The 19145-nt window shown below is 36.8% G+C and overlaps 3 protein-coding genes and 1 long non-coding RNA gene across 6 annotated transcripts; 2 read left to right on the top strand and 2 right to left on the bottom strand.

The window, feature by feature from the left end:
* Window positions 1–622: 622 nt before the first annotated feature.
* On the top strand, window positions 623–5040 carry LOC113669291 (cyclin-dependent kinase inhibitor 3-like). Of its 2 annotated transcripts, XM_027185294.2 has the most exons (9): window positions 623–690; window positions 793–884; window positions 1129–1187; window positions 1440–1484; window positions 1574–1637; window positions 1848–2006; window positions 2425–2456; window positions 2839–2942; window positions 3702–5040. In XM_027185294.2, exons 1-9 carry the CDS (start codon window positions 679–681, stop codon window positions 3798–3800), a joined length of 666 nt encoding a protein of 221 aa, XP_027041095.2. In that variant the 5' UTR covers window positions 623–678; the 3' UTR covers window positions 3801–5040. The 2 variants fall into 2 exon arrangements, with proteins under 2 accessions (XP_027041095.2, XP_089068457.1); XM_089212331.1 differs by lacking the exon at window positions 1440–1484 and having other exon boundaries at window positions 624–690.
* A 2868-nt stretch (window positions 5041–7908) lies between these two features.
* LOC113669317 (heat shock protein Hsp-16.48/Hsp-16.49) lies at window positions 7909–9062 on the top strand. 2 transcript variants are annotated; one of them, XM_027185337.2, is made up of 2 exons: window positions 7909–8061; window positions 8317–9062. In XM_027185337.2, the coding sequence occupies exons 1-2, from the start codon at window positions 8009–8011 to the stop codon at window positions 8813–8815; spliced, it is 552 nt and encodes a 183-aa protein (XP_027041138.2). In that variant the 5' UTR covers window positions 7909–8008; the 3' UTR covers window positions 8816–9062. The 2 variants fall into 2 exon arrangements, with proteins under 2 accessions (XP_027041138.2, XP_089068463.1); XM_089212337.1 differs by having other exon boundaries at window positions 7940–8061; window positions 8250–9062.
* Window positions 9063–10392: 1330 nt separating this feature from the next.
* On the bottom strand, window positions 10393–17315 carry LOC113669316 (uncharacterized). The gene is made up of 4 exons (XM_089212336.1): window positions 16932–17315; window positions 16381–16596; window positions 11779–11985; window positions 10393–10922 (listed from the first exon to the last, which is right to left on the bottom strand). Exons 1-4 carry the CDS (start codon window positions 17178–17180, stop codon window positions 10725–10727), a joined length of 870 nt encoding a protein of 289 aa, XP_089068462.1. The 5' UTR covers window positions 17181–17315; the 3' UTR covers window positions 10393–10724.
* On the bottom strand, window positions 12989–14277 carry LOC149043204 (uncharacterized). The gene is made up of 2 exons (XR_016188451.1): window positions 13967–14277; window positions 12989–13479 (listed from the first exon to the last, which is right to left on the bottom strand). It is a non-coding gene; the product is annotated as an uncharacterized LOC149043204 (long non-coding RNA).
* Window positions 17316–19145: the final 1830 nt, after the last annotated feature.

Raw genomic sequence — 19145 nt, forward strand, 5'->3', positions numbered from 1 at the left:
TGATCAGCAACATGAGTGGCAATTTACAAAGACAAGCTCTGCGGTTTTATGCAATCGAGCAATTTTCGGTCAAGTGTCGAAAAAACATTCCCTTTACTTCGCTGCTATTGGTCCGAAAAACTCGGGCCACTCTATCAACCAATCGGATTCAAAAGTGAACCTGTTACTTCATTGAGTCTTCATTGGTTCCTTGTGATATTTTCGTTTCCTTTGATTGGGACAGAATGGCGTTCACGTTCGCGTACGGTCCTCCAGCAGATCATAAGCAAGCATCAATCAATGTGTTTGTGCAATTTAACCGTGGTGTCATCCGCCATTGAATTGTTATGCTGTAGTTTTGCTCCCAGATTCCCGGTTCCCTGTGCTTCGTCCTTCGTTCCCCGTTCCTAATTTCAAAAATATCTCTTCTGTAGCTATATAACACCGAGGGAAGGCTCAATTAGTTCAGACTTACCATGTCGGCAGAAAGAACGTTTGAAATTGCTGGAAACTACACAGATAACCACGTGAAAACCAGGAAACTCTTCTGCCATATGAGCGGTCGTTCTGGTTACAGGTACGGCCAAGGGACTGGTTCTAGAAAAGTAACCAATCACACCCCTCGCAAGAATAGAAGCAAAGTTTGAATTTGTAAACAGCTGGACATTGAAATCCGATCAAGTATTCGCTAGGTGCAAAATGGTACTTCAGGTATTTTTATTTTAGATTTAGCGTTTTGTCTCTTTTGTTCAAGGAAAGTTACTTAGTAAGTTTGTTGTTGAATTACTTAGCTAATTAACGGCGTTATTTTAGCGTTCTTCCGTACGAAGACACGACTTTGATAGCTCGGACGACGAGGAAGACAATATTGGCGCTGAAGATCTTTCACCTTTCCAAGTTGACTGGTAATTGAGTTTTATGAACCACGTGTAGGGCTTGGATCAGTCATAATAAGCATATGTCTTGCTATTTACTTACAACTTACTGGCTTATACCGTACTTTCTTGTTGAATTGTTCAATCCATTGATCGGTACGTTTAGTATTACTGCGAGTTCTTCACTCTTGATAAATCGTACTACGAACACTTTGGATTCACAGTTTTTGTGCACTTGCTCAAATGAAATATAAATTTGTGCATTTTATTTAAGGATTGATCTTTCGTTTACTGGCTGCTGTGCAGAAATAGTGGGTATCAGTGGATTGCCAGGTAAAGTGAAAAATTATTTGGAAGCTAGCGTTATGCAAACTGCAAACAAAGGATCATCTTAAAGCAGTGTAGAAATATCAAATCACACACATACACTGTTCTTATTATGTCTAAAGAACGTCCGGGTTTTTGACCGAAGCTGGACGTTAAAGTTCCCAGCTCTTCTGAATAAAGGTCTTGTATAAATAATCTTGCCTTATTTTATATGCTGGTTAAATTATCGAACTAACTCAACTTTTTTTTTCCCTCAAGGTTGCAAGTATCGTGAAACAAACAGAAATTTAGCAGTCGATATGAGTATGATTGTCATTTAATGCTTACAATACGAGTTGAAATCAAACCTGACTTAGCATGATAATTATTTTGCAATTTTGTTGTTCATGCAGCCCAGTTAAAAGCTATGGACATCACAGATGTGTTTGTGTTCTGCTCTAGTAGTGAGATGGTCAGGTAATCTGCTTATAACATAACAGAAAACATGAACTGAAAGGGGCCATAAATTTTTTTACTTTTACCCAGACTATTAAATGTGATTTTCCAGCCTCATTGATGGGAATGAAACTTCCTCACCCTCTCTTTTGATGTGGCCTAAATTAATATGGCCCCCTTTCCCCTAGCACAGACAATCGTTAATTGGAGTACCATGCATTGCCTTTTCAGATGCAGAGTTCCTTCTCTCATGGATGAGTACAGTTGGGCCGGTTTTGAAGTGCATCATTTCCCTGTTGATGCAGGAGGTGTTCCAACACTGGATGAATGTAGCAGTATGATTAAGCAGTTACGGCAGTGTATTAGTTTTGGACGTAAGACAATTTTACAGTAAGTATTATAATTAATAATAAATAGAAAACAATCATTGTTACAAGCATGGAGAATGTTTGTCTTGTTACTTTACAGCTCTGTAAATATCCACCACATACTTCATCCACTTGGTGAATAGATGTAAATTGTCCTTATTAGCCAGTGGTGCTTCTTTGGAATTAATTTTCAAAAATCAATCAAAATGTTTCTAAACACTGAGTTGTCAAAGTTATGTTACAGTACTTAGCATAACTGACAACTCACTTTACTAATCTGAATACAGATATTTAGTCAACAATTTAAACCCAAATCTGGTGATCTTTACAGATTTATGTTGAAGCATTACTATTATTATAATTTATTATTATTATTATCATTATTATTATTATTATTATTATTATTTTGAATTCTATTGCTTACCTCTTTCTCTTTATAGCTGTGTATCTGGATTAGGAATTTCTTGTTTAGGTGAGTTTCTTCTGTCATTTATATAGAAATTTCTACCTTTGGCCACTAATTACTTTTTTATGTTACAACTTGCTTCACCTGAGATTGCATTGGAAACTAATTTGAAAATAGTTAAGGTAACTTTTGTATCTGTTTTTTTATTATTATTATTAAATAGAAAATTCAATTTCCTGGAAAAAATAAGTATTGACATTGCTCATTCTCATATCTGATTACAGAAAATGAAAGGTTATCTTTCAGAAACTTATCTATTAAAATTTGATGTTGAGATTTCTTAGTTCCTATTAATTTTATCACTCTTCTTCTTGGCAAACCCAGATTATAAAAGACAATGTAGCACACTACTCTACATTGATGTAATTTTTGCTTTCTTTTGTGTCAGTGGCAGCAATTTTGTTGTTAAGTTTGGATGAAACTCTGTCCCCTGATCATGTGATATCCAAGTTAAGACAAATCAGAGGTCAGAGAGCATTTCAAACAATCAAGGTATGTTCAAGTGAGTTTGATTGAATTACACTGAGTTTAATTTTTTTTTTAGGTTGAGACCACAAATGTGGGAAGATTTCATATCTAGAGATTTTTTCTTTTTTATTTTGAATTTCTATTTGGCCTACATTGCTATTTTACCTAAAAAGTGAAGATGATGTGTGGTTCCATCTGTCAGAAATTTTGATTAGTTGTGTGATCATGCAATTAGATCTTGGCTTAAATTATAGCAATAATTAAAAATCAAGTATGAACACCCAGCCTTCCTTTTCCTCATCCTACATCTTGACTTCTAAGTCAAAACCTCCTTCTTGTGCTGTGCCCCGCCATTGTATACATTGTAAACTGCAGGGGGGGAACCTTCTAGAGCATTTTCAAGCATGTTCCAATACCAGACATAACCTCGTGTGTCAATCAATTTGAAGCTTCAACTTTCCCATTCCAGGAAGCCCTGCTGGAATTTAAACTTTTAAGGAAAACTTTGTTAAAATGCCCCACCCAAGTGCAGGATTTGATGGTCTTTTCTTTTAGAAAGGCAAAATCAGCAACTTTTAGAGATAAAACACTTCTGTTTCAGACGAGAGACTTGACATTTCCAGTTCAAATTCTCCACCCCAGCAAGGCAAGGTTCAACTCCCCACCCCCTGGGCATGGACAATGGGCAAAAGCCTGTGGTTTGCTGTGGGAGAGGGGATGTTGAAGCTTTGAATTAATAGATGTATTATTTAATGTTTTCTTTTGGTGTTGGCTTTCTCTCAGGAATACAACTTTGTCCTTGAGTTTCGGGACTTACACAAGGCTCATGTTGAAAATCAGCAGAATTCTGCAGAAGCTGCACCAAGATCACTTTCAAGATGAAGGGAAATTAAATATTGAAATAAAGTGTAAATAATAATGCATTGCATAATTAGGTATTTTGAAAAAAAGATGTTTCTCAGAGTTATAAATACAATGTTGTCTTGTTATCTTGTTTGAATAATTCATTACAGAACAATTTTTATCGAGTGTCAAAGTAATCCAGAATTACTGTGGTTTGATGATTAATTATGCTCTCTGTTTGGTCAAAAACACTTGCACCCCATCTCAAACAATCAGATGCAAAGCTAAAAGCAGCCACATGTTATTCACTTGTGTTTACACGCACCTCGGGTAGTTTTGTTTAAGCCTCAATTCACTCAAGTATTTCTTGCTTTGGAAGTCTTTGGTGTGTGTTTGCTTTGAGTTCTCGTTGTTTCCTTGTAAAGTTAGATTTACTTTGGTTTCAGCTTTGAGGGAAACTCAGTTGAAAAAAGGCTCTATTCAACTGTAACAATTTAAAACCATGAGTCATTTCACTGAAATTTGTAGGGTTTAAGTTAAGATAAACATTAGTATATTTGCTTAAAATATAATGATAATGAACTAATTTAAAACTAATGTAAGACAATGTTTCTGATAGGGATGTTTGAAAATGAATTTGTTGCTGTACTTGTTAATGGTTGTTAGCTAGATCTTTAGATTTAGGGACCTGTCATTATTCTTGGCAGGGGGGGGGGGTGGGGATGAGAGGATTTTGGTTGTGTCCTAATCAAGTTTACCTGATTATCCCTTAAGGCTCTGTAGTGTTCTAATGTTCCACCTTAATTGGCAGTCAATTTTCTATAGTCTCCCTGTATACTTTGTTAGCAACCATTCATCCCATTGCTGTTCTCCCTGAAGACCATGTGGCTCTCCCAAAATCCTCCCACCCCACCCCACCAGGCAAGAGTATTGGATGTATTGTTGTATTACGTCTTTTGAAATGCGACGTTTAGAGTTTGATTTCGTTGTATATATGTTTAACATCTTATGCATGACATGTTCTGTTCTGCTTAACTCAGTAGTGATGATGAACAGGAAGGGAATGGAAGACATTCATTTTGACGTGTTTTTAATCAGATACTATCACACAAATAAACAGTTATTGTTACTGATAAAGTAAAGTAGTTTTAAAGCTTGATATCGAAAACACATGGGAAAAATTGTGTAGATCAGTTGTGTTAAACTGCTTTGTAGCTGGATAAGGCGTTTTACTCTAGCATACAATTAAAACGTCATATTAAAACATTTTCAAATGAGATTCAATAGAGTTTCGAAAATTTTACAAACTATTCCAAGATACCATTACTATTGGTTTACTGCGTTTCGTGATTGGTCTAGAAAATTCGCCGCCTCAACCAATCAAAATTCCAAAACTGAAACAAAGCGCGTCTTGGTCAATCGCGTTTTCCCGCGCTTCAGGCAATCAGCGTATTTCCTCTGTGAGTTCTCATTGGCACCCTGTGGTATTTTCCTTTGCTGTGATTGGTTGTTGTGGGTACTTTGTTTTGGTTTAACGGCACTCAAAAATCTTTCATAGAGAATTGTCAAGTATGAGCATTGGTTTAGCGTCACTGCATTTTGGTTGGCTAAAAAATCCTGCGCCTTCTTCTGAACTAGCCAAATACAAAACGAACATCAATCATTAGTTAATGACCTCAATCATTCATTGATCATTCATTGTTTCCAGCGTTTTAGTTTTGATGATGAGTACTAATTAATTCTTTAGAATACCAACCTCCGTTCTATTCAATAAATCGACAGTGGTTTAACGTGGTTTTTATCCTTACCACAACCATATTCGTCATCACAGTGGTCAAAATCTTGACTACAGACCACGCAATACCACTCACAATTGATATTTTAACAAAATATCGACGTCAAGTAAACATATTCCTTCAGCAAGTGATACGTTGCGTGACACGTTGACGTTAGCAGTGTTCAGGTCGTATTCTAATCGCTGACGGCGAACGGCAAATTGGCCAATCAGATTGCGACATTACTGTCAATTTTGGTAAAATTGTTTGTCTCATTGGCTCAATCAAGTCAACTCAATTAAGTCATCTCTAGCCTGCCACTTTTGCCTTTGAACTTTCCGTCCTAATTATGAGGCGAGAATAATATCTTACAAAGTAAACGATTTTGCAGACCTAAGAAGAGCCGCAGAGGTTAAACCACAATAATAATTTTATCACTCCACGACTGTCATTTATTTTTTTGGGCCAGAAAAGTTATTACATCCGGCATGGGTTCGTTTAGTTCGAAGGTGTTAGCCTCCCGTGACAACAGAAGCAGTCGCCAAAGGTTTGAAACTGAAGAAAATGGTGGTGAAATGGGAGAGGGAAGAACCGAGCAACAAGATGAAACGGCGAAGGAGGATAACCAAGAATGCCCTTCCACCAGTCGTCAGGAGAACTCCCCGCCACCGAGAGTGCGGCAGTCATTTTCATGGTTAGTGGACACACCAGTGATTTTGACGACCACTGGGAAAGAGCAGAAAGCAAAAGGAAAAAAATGCACGGAAGGAAAAGAAAAAGCAAACTACGTTTTGAAATACAACAATGGAAACTATCTCAAATCTTTTGAGCACTTCACGGACGTTCCTTCGTCGAAAACGTCCAGCGCACGACAACCAAAGCTGCTAGAACCACGGGCGCCTACAGGAAAACAAATGAATGTTGAACGCTCGAGGCACGAGAAAAATAAATAAATTAAAGAGACATTGAAAGAAAACCAGGCAAATGCAAGCTTTACAATAAAAAGTGTCTTCTCGCCATCAACGAGTGCAGGCCATCGTTTTGGGTTTGGAGTTGAGCTCGTTCAACTGGCGTTGACGATGGAAAAATTTTCAGAGAAGTGTCATTAAGCCTTTAGGAAACAGAAACCAAGGGGAGGTCCGAACGGCTCGATTTTTTATTTTATTTCTGGCTTGCAGTTTTGTGCTTTGCAATGGCTAATATCATTAACAACGATTTGTGCGGAAAATTTCTAACCATGTGCCACGATAATAGACCTTGAACGTGTCGACATAAGTGGACGAAAAAAATGGAAAAAAAAATTTCTTTTAACAGGTGAAAAAAATGTATTCTTAGACTTTCTATGATTTATGTGCGTAAAGCTTTCAGAAATTGATAGTGTTTTAGCTGAAAACGACTTCACTATAAATTATGTTGTGGCTAGCCAGTAGTATGAATAAAATGTTTAAAAACTTTTTTTCTTCGTGTTCTATCCAGCAAAATTGTATTTCGTACGTAGTGAACACCAAAGCGATTACGAAATTTCTCCTGAATTGTGCAAGCCAAGCTGTTTAAAAATAATTACAGTTTTCACTTCTAGCCAAATAAAAGTATAGTTTGTAGTGAATTCTAGAAGTTACGTCCTGGGACATGAAAATATTTCAAGAACCACCAGACCATGTGAGCAAGTGTTCTTATTTCTCGAGGAAGCGCGTTAGGCTTATTTTTGGGCGAAGTAACAAGAGAGGCGAACGCCGTAACTCGACCGCCTTTAGTTTTTTTTTCCTCGACCACCGACTGATGTGCTGCTGCACTATTGCGCACCCCCGAAAAAGAGAGATCGCCTGATCACAAGTTAGGATCATGAGAATAACCTCAGGAAATATGATAAATGAATGAATGGAGAAATGAACAAGAAAATGAAGAATCGAATCAAACAAATTAATCAATAAGTAAATAGTCAATGATTAACTGTTAGAGCAGACCTGGTACATGAAGTTTAGGGATCGCATTTGTTTGTCTACCGTCAGTAAACGGATAATCTCATCTATATCCATTCCATGTTTCTTCCCTCTTCGTCGCCAAGCGATAATTTCCCTCTCCTTGGTCACAAATCGTAGTCCGTCACGCAACTCATGTTGTGTTGCGTGACCAACAAAAAAAACGTGTGTGAGCTAAGGCCCGGCAAGAACTTTTGCATGACCTTTCTGATCACTTGAATTTATCCAACTTCAATTTTTTGAAAATTTTCTAGAATATCCATCCATGCAAACGAGCTCAGTGGAGACAGGTGAGAAGAGATCAACTTTACATTAGCATTACATCGTCACCATGACCGAGCATTACTGGGTTTCCCCTTTGCTGATGACACTTCCGGTTAAACTGCCATATATGGCATTATCCCGCGAAGTTTGTTTACCTCTGCGAGGGTTTAAAATCTGAAATTTAGCTCGTGGTTGCATCAGATCGTGTTTCTACAGTAAACGATCGAAAATGTCCCTGTTTCCTAAATGGCGTATGATTTTGCCAGCTGTGCATCGCATTAGGTGAGTATTTCAAAAACTGGTAGATGAATTTTTGTCTTCGCTGTCACAAAATTTATTTGTTTGATCCCAGAAGCTTGCAGATACAATCAAAATTTCCAGACTCTTCACTTTACTTCTTTAGTCTAGTCTTGGTACATTCGCCGTTGAAAGAAATCTATGAAGAATCTAACTACTCAATTTTTTTCAAGTTATTGGGAAAGAGTTGACTGAATGGCGACGTTTGACACAGTTACACGTTTTGTCCAACTTTATTAGGCATGCTCCAGAAATTTGGCCAAGTTACGATAGATTCATGCCATCGTTGTGGGAGTCATTCCATTCTCCTCTGTACAGAAAACCTGTACTCGGCACAAGTTACACATACATTGAATTCACTGAAAGTGGAGAGGGTGCAGCGAAAAAAGAAACCAAAGATGTAGGAGATGGTGGAAAGGAATCTACAAAATCAGCTGAGAAATTTGTGGACGATCGTGAAAGTTTCAAAGTGTCCTTTGATGTTTCCAAGTTCAAGCCAGAAGAAATTACCATTCGCTCAGAAGATGGAGAGTTGTTGGTGGAAGGCAAGCAGGAGGCGAAGAACGAAGAAGGTTACTCGACACGCCATTTTGTGCGCTCATACTCCCTTCCCAGGAATATCGACCGCGATTCATTTCAGTCACGCCTTTCCAAAGAGGGAATCTTAAGCATCGAGGCAAAAAAGCTACAAAAGCCAGAGGCCAAGGACAATTTTATCAAGATCGAGACAGAGGATTAATAATAGTGAAGAAGAAAGCATGCTTCGTTTCGTAGGACAAACAAAATTAGCAGGAGGTTTAATCAAGGATGCCCTTATACTTCGTTAGCTTTCAAAAATAGGTGTAAACTGTGTTCGCTTTTCATTTTTATCCAGCCTTAGCTCAGAGACACAAACTTCTTCTTCGGATTTTTGATCATCAAATGTTTGGATGGTTTTGAATAAAATGGCAAAGAATCATTTAGGCGAAAGGTTTGTCATTCGAAAAGTGCTGACTCGTCTAGAATGCCAATTAGGGGCGGGGTAGGGTATAGCTGTAACTGCTCGATAATTGGCCCCACTAACTGTCAAATAAGTGTAATGGTACATGTGAACTCAATGACTTCACGCATTTTCTTGAGAGGTACTGTTCAATCTGCAAACAGGTTTGTTGACAATCTTCAAACATATCAAGTGGAAGTATTTACCTTGATCAGTGATGCCAAATTCTCTTAACTAATCTGCAAGGAAATGTATAGCAGCTGGGGTGGAGAATTAACAATCAGATCTTTGAAGTTAAAAGTGTAAATTAACTCAAAACACTTACTTGAACTTCATTTTGGAGGAGGCTGCATTGTATGTTAGCATGGCATACTTTTCTTTTCTTAAATACTAAATACATAGCTGGATGTTTGGTGTAACAGAAAACTGAACATTAGATATCTAAAATTGCCCCATTTTCAAGAGTCTTTCATAATTAATCTCCTAAATGTAAACTCTAAAACTTCTTTTGGATGTCTACACATTTGTCAGATAGTGGTAAGAATTTGATTTTATCTCCAAAAGGGATACGTGTAAACCTTGGTTTAGATATTTCCTTCATTCTTTTCAATTCACATTACATAACTGAAAGGAGAATTTCAGGGTTTATTACACCCATTTTGAAATCACTGGTGGTCCCTGTAATCTGATTGGCACTAATTGGTGCAATTGAGTTACACCATTTTTTGTTTTAAATCACATCTTTTTCCCAGCCAATGAGGAGGCTACACTAAAAACAAAACAACCAATCAGATTTCAAGGTTTACTGAAAATAATTAGTCAAATTGCAGGAAAATGAAAGACAACGAATATCATGAGGCAAATTTTGCAACTTTTGTTTCCAAAAGTCCTATTTTTTTCCCCCAAAAAATTGGATGAATTTAATTTCAAACCAGCTCAGTACTGCATTGAACTGACCAAGTCCTGTACTTTGGCAATTTCAAAATGGATGTAATAAAGTGGTAACTGAACCTCGTGTTGGGCAGTTTTGGTCTGAAATCATACTTATGGTTTCAAATCGAACTCATGCTACGCCCTTGTTCGATTTTGAAATCACGCATGTGATTTCAGCCCGTATTGCACTTCACTCGGTTCAATTACCATTATAAATCACTCTTAAATCAGAGCGGATTACACAAGTAATTCTGAAGAACTGATATTCTTTCTGAAGCAGCGAAAGCAAATAATGATCAAGAAAGACGACTTCATCTCCATCAATTTAATTTCATTTGAAAAGCTTGAGAAGCAAGAGTTGAAAGCAAGCATGTTTGGAAGATGAAAAAATGGTGAAAAACTTGTTCTGTCCTTTCTTGTAGTCCACTTTATTGGCTGATATTGGATTACATTCAACACTTATCATTTGTAGTTATAATAAATTAAAATTGTCTGTTTATCACAGTGTTCACCTTGATGTCTGAAAATAACTTTTTCTTACATCTTGACCCTTGTAATAATAACCTTTTATAAATAAAAATTAGTCCTCAGCTATCTAAATTTAAATAAATATAACAAGCAACCCACAAAAATCCTGAATATCAACAATTTGGTAGTCATTGCAAACTTGTGCATTTAACCAATAAGTGTAAAGTTCACCCAGATATCCTTAAATAACATTGCTAAGAGTCTGGAATCAAGGTGTTGCCTGCCTTCTTTTCCAAATGGTGGCATGTGCTACAGACCACTGGTTTTCACACGCATTTTCTCTGATGAGGAAAGGCATTAGCTTATCTTCAATCAGCTCAAAATTTGGACCCAGGTAACTCTTCAAATTGTCAAATCCTGTGACAATCTTTCCCTCTGCATCTTTATAGCCACCAAGCCAAAGATTCTATACTCACAAAAAAAGAAAAAAGTCGATGTATCAAGATACCTGTGCTCAGTCATGTTCAGGGTTGTAATTAGAAGTCAGCAGTTTGAGTAAACCTGCCAGCTGAAGCTATCAGACCATTTTGCACTGGCTCAAAGGCAGAAAATAAGTACTATCTGAACTAATTCTAACATCAATATCTGGCTGAAAAATAAGTTACTCAAATATTATCCTGAATGCTGGAAATCACATTCCCCAGACCCTCCTAGGAGGGCATGTTGCCAAGCAACATGCCATCTTTACTATGCAAGCATCATTCAATTCAGCCACCATTCAGCGCATTTTGTAAATTATGACAATCCTGGTTTGTAATCATTCATCCTTCCCATAATGTTATTATTTGACTACAAAGAGCTAGTTTTGATGTTTCTACAATACATTATGGTTGCAATGTCACAGAGATAATCTACCAGCAGAATTCTCAACAAACCAGCTCCATTACATTCTTTTCCAAGAAAGGACAAAAAAAGGAAATTTGAGTTATGTTTTTTGGCAACAAAGTAATAATGACCACACTTCTATAAGTGCTTCTGAATCAATGATCTTACCCATTAATGTTTATAATTGAGTTAAGGAGGTAATTACTTTAAATCAAACCATGGAACTTGGAGGCCTGTATGCCTCGTGGTGAGTTCAAGATCATGAAGTCACCTATTACTAGCACTAAATTTGTGCTCTTGGGGAGCTCAAAATCCTTTCTTTTCTCGGTATCTTATACTGACAGTATTTTCAAGTTGTCCATGGAATGTGTAAATGCCAGTTTTAACCTACAAGGCTAACTTTAGACAAATTATCATCTAGTTCTTAAAAATATTACCTTAGGTGTAAACTCCTCTAACCATGAATATGGTGATGTAATGACCAAAACACCTCCAGGTGCCACTAAAGATGGAAGCCTATCTAAGAACTGATAGGGATTAGGAAGACGGCAAACTAAATTTGCTGCCAGAACACAGCCGAACTGTCCAAGATCACTGGGCAAATTGCAGGCATCTCCTTGATAAAAAGATAGACGACTTCTATCCTAGTAACAAAAAAAAAGAAAAAAAAAAGATACAAAGTTGTAGCTAATGTCACACACCACATACATCACAACTACTCCTTGGGAAATAAGCAAGACAAACACAAATTATCACTTTCATACCAGCTGGTAAATATGCTCCTGTGACCTTTGCATCTACCAACTTTATCTAACCCTTTCCACCCTAACATCAGTATGCATATTCTCCTTACTTCATACATGTTCTCCATACATTTCTAAAGGTGCTAACATGAGACTTTGCTTCATAATCAAGAGCTTCTTTAGTTGGTGATCAATTCCTTTATTCTTATAATTGTGATGTGTTATTCATGGGTGATATTGTAATGAAAAATTAGATGCTTGTCACTCTTAGGTATCAAAGGGTTAAGGAACCTCCTTTTTAAGGGACAATTGCACATTCTGGAAAAAGGTTCCTAAGTGCTACCTACTGAAAATTTTAGCGTTTAACGTTAACGTTTCCTATACCCCACTCCCCCCTGATTGCTTTCTAAAAAAAACAACAACAATGCTGTGCCAATCCAAAAAAAAGAAATGAAATAAATTAAGTACTATGTGTAAAATGATCATTTCACTAACATCCAGCCAATCAGATCTTATGATTGGTCAATATTATATCTTAGTATTTCCCCAGCTACCCTTGCGAAATGGCTTTTGGAATTCCTAGGAATTCCCAGGAATTTATTCCTAGGAATTCCCAACCATAACAACTCTGGTTCTAAAAACCTAGAAATTCCTAGAAATTCCCAGAAATTCCCAGAAATTCCAAGTTTATAGCTAACAGGACTTGGAATTCCTAGGAATTCCAACTCAGAGAACCAATGACTTTCCCTGAAAAGCTGTAAATCTAAAAAATTTCTGGGAATTTCTGGGAATTTTTGGGAATTTTTGGGAATGTTTAAGAATTACTGGGAATTTTAAGTAAAAATTTGAGGCTAATGATATAAAATAAATACTTTAAATTAAAAAAAACCCAGCTAAAATTCAAGTATTCAATGAAATTTATTTAGAAGCTTAATTAAGGCTTACATGTAAAATATTTTTGATTAAATAACATCAATGTGTGGTAATATTAGGATGGAATTTGATTTATTTTTCTTTTCTTGAAAACTTCATACGAATTAATCCTCAATTACAGCTATTCATATAAAATAGTTCTAATCAATCATTAAATTTGGTTTGACACAAATTGTGAATAAAATCTGTTGATTCTTTTCCATAAAATACAATATCTTAAGTTATATTTGAAAACCAAGCGCTCTTGGGAGTGAAGGGGCTAATTACAGACAAATAAAATTGATTTTTTGATTAAAATCTTGTTGTAACTGTAACAATAAATTAGAATGAAGTTATCCTAAACTGCAAACTTAGCTGCTGTTTGTACTGTTTGTATTTTTTTTCCTGGGCTCACAATGAGTTGGCCTTGAATGAGGTTGTCAACAAGAACCTTGACCATTTTGTATCTGGATTCCTTGACATCTGAATTTGAAAAAAAATAATATATTAAAATATGTATATTTAAAGCTCAGACCAGGCTTTTAAGATGGCTATGAGGAAAAGGGCATTCATTGGATTCTCAAATTGAGAAATCTCTGTCATATTGAGTGACTTTTATATTGGAGTTAGTACATCTCTCTCATGGATTTTACTAAAAAAGGGCTGAATACATTATTTTGTTTTTACCAAGGAGTGCTTCTTTATGTACTAAGGTTTGTTTAATAACAGTTCCTATTATGAATCTTGAATGTTCCCAAACGTGACTAGAGGAATCTTGAAACCTTACTGATAGGTTTATTTCATTGTAAAGCTTAAGCTTAAGAAACTGCGGCATGAAAGTGACCGATTCGATTCTCAGAATTATTCTAGTTTCAGTTGCGCCGAGCGTTACGTAAGCTTAATTCAACCCGCTACATCTATTCTTTTATAAGATTTTGATCACGTAACGAATATCGCAATTTTTACTCACCACAAACTTTCAAAATCGTAGCTTTACAGATGGCCACTCGACCCTTGTTTGTACCAGTCAATATGTCAACTGTTGTCCCTTCTTTTAACTCCACGGCGCCAACGACTTTCTTTTCTTTTACAATACTCACGCTATTCTCGTTTTCCCATTGAACCACAATAAAAGCTATCTTTAGAAATGTTATATTAAGCAAAACAGTTGAGAAAAGCGATCAACCGATCCAAAGTACATTCAAAGATGAGCGCCAAATGGAGTCTTCTTTGTTTCCGATCACGGGCATGATCACGTGGATCTTTTAGGACTTGTAATTGGCTAGCAAAGTGAATCCGCTGGCTTGCCGTTTGCAGTGTTAGGAGAAGCGCCTAACTTTAATCTGACTTCTCCGACCGGTTCTCCGCTTCTAGAAGATGGATAGCTTGGTGATACAAATAAAGATGTGAGCTCACTCTATGTAGAAATAATCGAAAAGAATCGATCGTATTACAAATGCACGATTTGTGGCCGAAAGTTGTCGAGGAAACAAAGACTCGAAACTCACTTGAGTTGTGTTAATGGCCTAAGTGAGAAATAACACAAGCCAATCACAGTTTTGAATGCGACTACAAATCGTCTTTTACCCTCATACTTATAAAAGAAGGATACCACATTCGGAAGTATAAGAGATACATAGATGATCCCAGTGTACCAGTACCTAAATCTACAAAGCTTGACCGTAGCAAGCGTTCAGCAACACGTTCCAACACCGCCATCTCGATTCCTCAGTCAGTCGTTTCCAATGAACTTAAAGCAGTATTGACAACAGAGTAGAGTGCGTCTTACAAAAGAGAAACATTTGTACAAGAGACAGGAGTAGCTATATGCGATTACAGAGATGCGTTGGAACTCTGGTCCACAAATAGTTATGCACTGCCCGAAGTATAAAACAATCTTGTTGATAGCTGACAGACAGAGAAGAACAACAAGTAAACTTAAGAGCTGTTATTATTGAAGTGTGACTATCACTTTTCATTTTTATATAAAGAAGGACTTGTAATTTGCACCAAAAATAAAAAGATGTAATATTTTTTTGGGAGATCCAGTGATTGGGACATTTAAAAAATTAAGTTATGAAAGGAAACTTGGTTGGTACTTCTCACTACTAACAAGTCTTGTTGACAAATATTTTCAGATCAGAGTTTCAAATAAAGTAAATTGAAGACGTCATATAAAAGGTGTTTTTCCTCTAAGGGAACATTGACTACCTCTGTCTTGTCTGCATGCCAAGTGTTTGCAAAGTGTGTGGATGATCCACAAGTATTGGAACATATACAAAACATTTTTGTAAGAGTTCCAATACTTGTGGATCATCCACACACTTTGCAAACATTTGGCATGCAGACAAGACAGAGGTAGTCAATGTTCCCCTTTTCTTACAAAAATGTTTTGTAAGAATAAAAACAGCAAAACAAATTACAGCAATTAGTCATGAAAATAGAGCAAAAAACTGAAAAAAAAAAAAGCAGCAACAACAATCATGAAAAAAGAAAGATTAATTAGGTGTTGAATTTGTTTGTCTAAGGCATGAAATTTCTGCTAAAAGTATTGTCAACAAAAAGTCTCTGACAGCGTTTGAGGCAACTGAGCTTGACTGTTCCAAGGTTTTCTAACATTAAGGCAACCAGTAATGTAGGTGAGGGAAGTAAGATAACAATGTAATTATTGTTAATTATTGTGGAAGTTGGCAATTTCCATTTAACATAACTGACAGCTGGTTCATGAGAAAATCCATATTAATGTCAAGATTTACTAAAACTTAGTTTGAGTAATAAATTTCATGATCTTTAAGTTATAAACATGTACATGTATGTATATCTCTTGGTAAGTTTTGTATAGCATACCTTTTATTGAGCCAAAGTTTTAAGCCTCTGAAATTACTCTTTTTCTTAAAACCTTCACATTCAAGGTATTGAGAATTTCTTAGAATTTATGTGGACCTCAGGGTATTAAAATTGCCTCAAATTCAATTCCCAGAAATTCCCAAGAGTTCCACACTTCTTAAATTATAGGTTGTTTGTAAAGCTGAGAATTCCTAGGAATTCCTAGGGATTCCAAGTCCTCACAAAACTGGAGTCTTCCTTTCCCAGAAATTCCCAGTAATTCCAAGCTTTTTAAATCAGAGTTAATTTGCATAGTTGGGAAATTTTGAGAATTCCTAGGAATTCCTAGGAATTCCCAGAAATTCCCAGAAAACTGGGAATTCGGTTTGCAAGGGTCATTTGCATAATTGGGAATTTTTGAGAATTCCTAGGAATTCCCAGAAAACTGGGAATTCAGTTCGCAAGGGTAATACAAAGTAGAAACACCTACATTGTTGAGATGACTTTTCTCACTTGTAACCCCACTGAGACAAACATTTTACAACGTGAATAACTTACAATGTCAAGATCAACCTCAGCGACATGTTTAGACACAAGACTTCCTTCAGTTTGGACAGAGTACTCCAATCTTCCATAAGTCTTGAGTTGATTGCAGGCATTAATAAAACCATGGGAAAAATCAATTCCTACAACTTGATCAAACCTCTTGGCTAATTCAAATGAAGATCGACCAACTGCACATCCTATGTCGAGAGCAATGCTCGGCACATTATCCTAAAGAGATCGAGATTTAATAGTTTAATCACTTTTTAGCGAACATACAATAAAGAAAGAATTCAATTTTAGTCAGATGTTATGGTTTTTTCCTCCAAAGCTGAGGTTGTAAGAGGACCATCCGTACATGAGAAACACTTAATTCTACAGTGTGGAAATTAGGAGTTAGTTGCCGCACTTCATCTACGTGCAGTGGCCAGAATTCAAATTACTTTGACATACCTTAAACTTTATATTCGAAATTCCGTGCAAATTATTGCGAAATAGAATTAAAATTTACGTTCATTAGCATATTCTTTACTTGTACAGTGAAAAATTTACGATTGTTAACTCACCCCAATATGTTTAATACACTCCAACGCACATCGCTTGGGAAAATCAAGAGAGTCATGAGGACCAAAGCCATATGGTAACAGTTCATCTGGTTTGCCAAAGTGGAAAATAAGATATTCGCCGAAAAATTTTTCTGTCTCATACACGTTATCGTGCGCTTCGCATCTATTGGAAAGATAACGACAAGCCAGTAACGTCAGAGCAGAAGCACCTAGCGCGCTAGCCGAGGCAATCATAAGACTTTTCTCCATAATTGATAGAAACTTGAAGAAGTATTACAGATTAATTCGCCGAAGTAAACGACCTGACGTAGACAGGATCTCCGATTTGGTGCTAGGGTGAACAGGTCATCGCTTAGGGCAAGTGCACTCTACCAGAACTATTTTTAAGCGAATTTTTAAGCGAATGAGGGCAACGGAAATGGCAAATGGCTAAAAAGAGTTGAAAGTAATATTTTATTGGTGGCACGTTAAGAGACTTTTTTCCTCTAGAAGTAGCAAAACAACAGATGTGGTATGGGTTAGGAAATCTCAATAAAGCAATTGAATGTTTCTGACTAACTAGCTAACTGAATACATGTACTACGCTTAAAGCGTTTCTTAGCCTGTTTCAGGCACTCTAAACGGAGCGAACAGTAAATGGTGGTAAATACTTGCCGCCGATTCGTGCTCTGCTACTTTATTGCGCATCCGCCAAAAAAGGCACGCCCTATCACAGTTTACTGACAGCGTAAGTGATCGGGAAGGAAAAGAACAACGTGGGGGAGGTGGTTGGGTTGGGGCGTCATTTCTCTCTGAAGAGCATTTTCTTTTCCAGGTTCTCTGACATTTCAATTTAGATATGACTGATATAACGCATCGACTTCTGCCACAAGTTCGGACACAAGTCTCCTTCAGCTTGAACAGTGTAGACTAATTTTCCAGAGTTCTTAAGATAGTGACATGAATTTATTCAACTTTGTGAGAAATCGACCACAGTATTGCGCAAAAGTAACGCAAGCGAAATGCCCGAATTTCGTCTTTTTTTCTCGCGAACTTTCTTCGAAATTTCGTGCGAAAGTTCGAATGACAATTCGAGGCTTTTTGAGCGAATTTTCTGATGAACAAAGAGCGCTATTTCGTCGAATTTTCGCTTCGAAGCGAAAGTTCGGCGAAATTATCAAGAAGCTAGACATCAGCAAACAAATCCCTGGAGAAAGTTTTAAAACAATTGGTTCATACATCAGCTGTGCGTTCATCGAGATATGAAGCACTTAGGAAGTTTGGAGAGCACTCAAGAAGCTAAAGTTGCTCTCGGCTATGCCTCGAGCAACTCTTACGCATCTTTCGTGCTCTCCAAACTTCCCGCATGCTTCATATCTCGATGAACACACGCTGACATATGAACGAATTGTTAATTAATAGTATTACAAGCACTTAATAAAAGTAAATGCATTGCGGCAATTATTACATTGAATTCAGAAACTTAGAATCGACCAATTGCCACAAACTATATGATTATTTATAAAATAGGCCTTTCACTGATATTTTTGTTGTAGGAGGCCAAAGGCAGAGGATTGCCCGTTGAACAAAGAGCGCCATTTCGTCGAATTTTCGCTTCGAAACGTAAGTTCGGCGAAATTTCGCGATAAAAAGCGTCGGTTTATTGCCTACTGCTCGAAATTTCGCGCTGGACAGACTTAATCGTTTACCATGCGATTTTTGCGATTTATCATTCAAATAACGTTCACGAAATACACGACAGGTCCTCGGCTGAAGTTTTAAAGTCACGAATACAAACGATGAGAAATAATCGCTTAACTTACCAAGAATAAAGACTTTAAGTTTGGTTTTATATCAGAAAAGACAAAACATAAGATTGTTCTGATCATTGTCATCAGATGCTACTGTAATAGTAAATTTTATACATCGCTTTTGTCTCCAATAAACAGCACACACGTTTTTGGCCGATATGGTATCCGAATGTTTCTTTTAGTTTTCGCAGATTACGTTCACACATGAACAAATTTGAATTCCGTCATTAACGTGGGAAGTTTGGATAGTAATATGAAAGAGGATTCAAAAACTTACTTTGCAGTCAAGAGAGACCTAGCACCGTTTGGTACCCTTATTCTAATTCCACCCTGTCGAAAACCTTCCCCATTGTTCGAATGATCTTTTTTATTTTCCTTGCAGAGACAAATAAATCCGATGTAAGTTGCATCACGATTATTCCGA

This window comes from Pocillopora damicornis, chromosome 7 (assembly GCF_964200805.1).
Source record: "Pocillopora damicornis chromosome 7, jaPocDami1.2, whole genome shotgun sequence".
In the NCBI taxonomy this organism is placed as follows: domain Eukaryota; kingdom Metazoa; phylum Cnidaria; class Anthozoa; order Scleractinia; family Pocilloporidae; genus Pocillopora; species Pocillopora damicornis.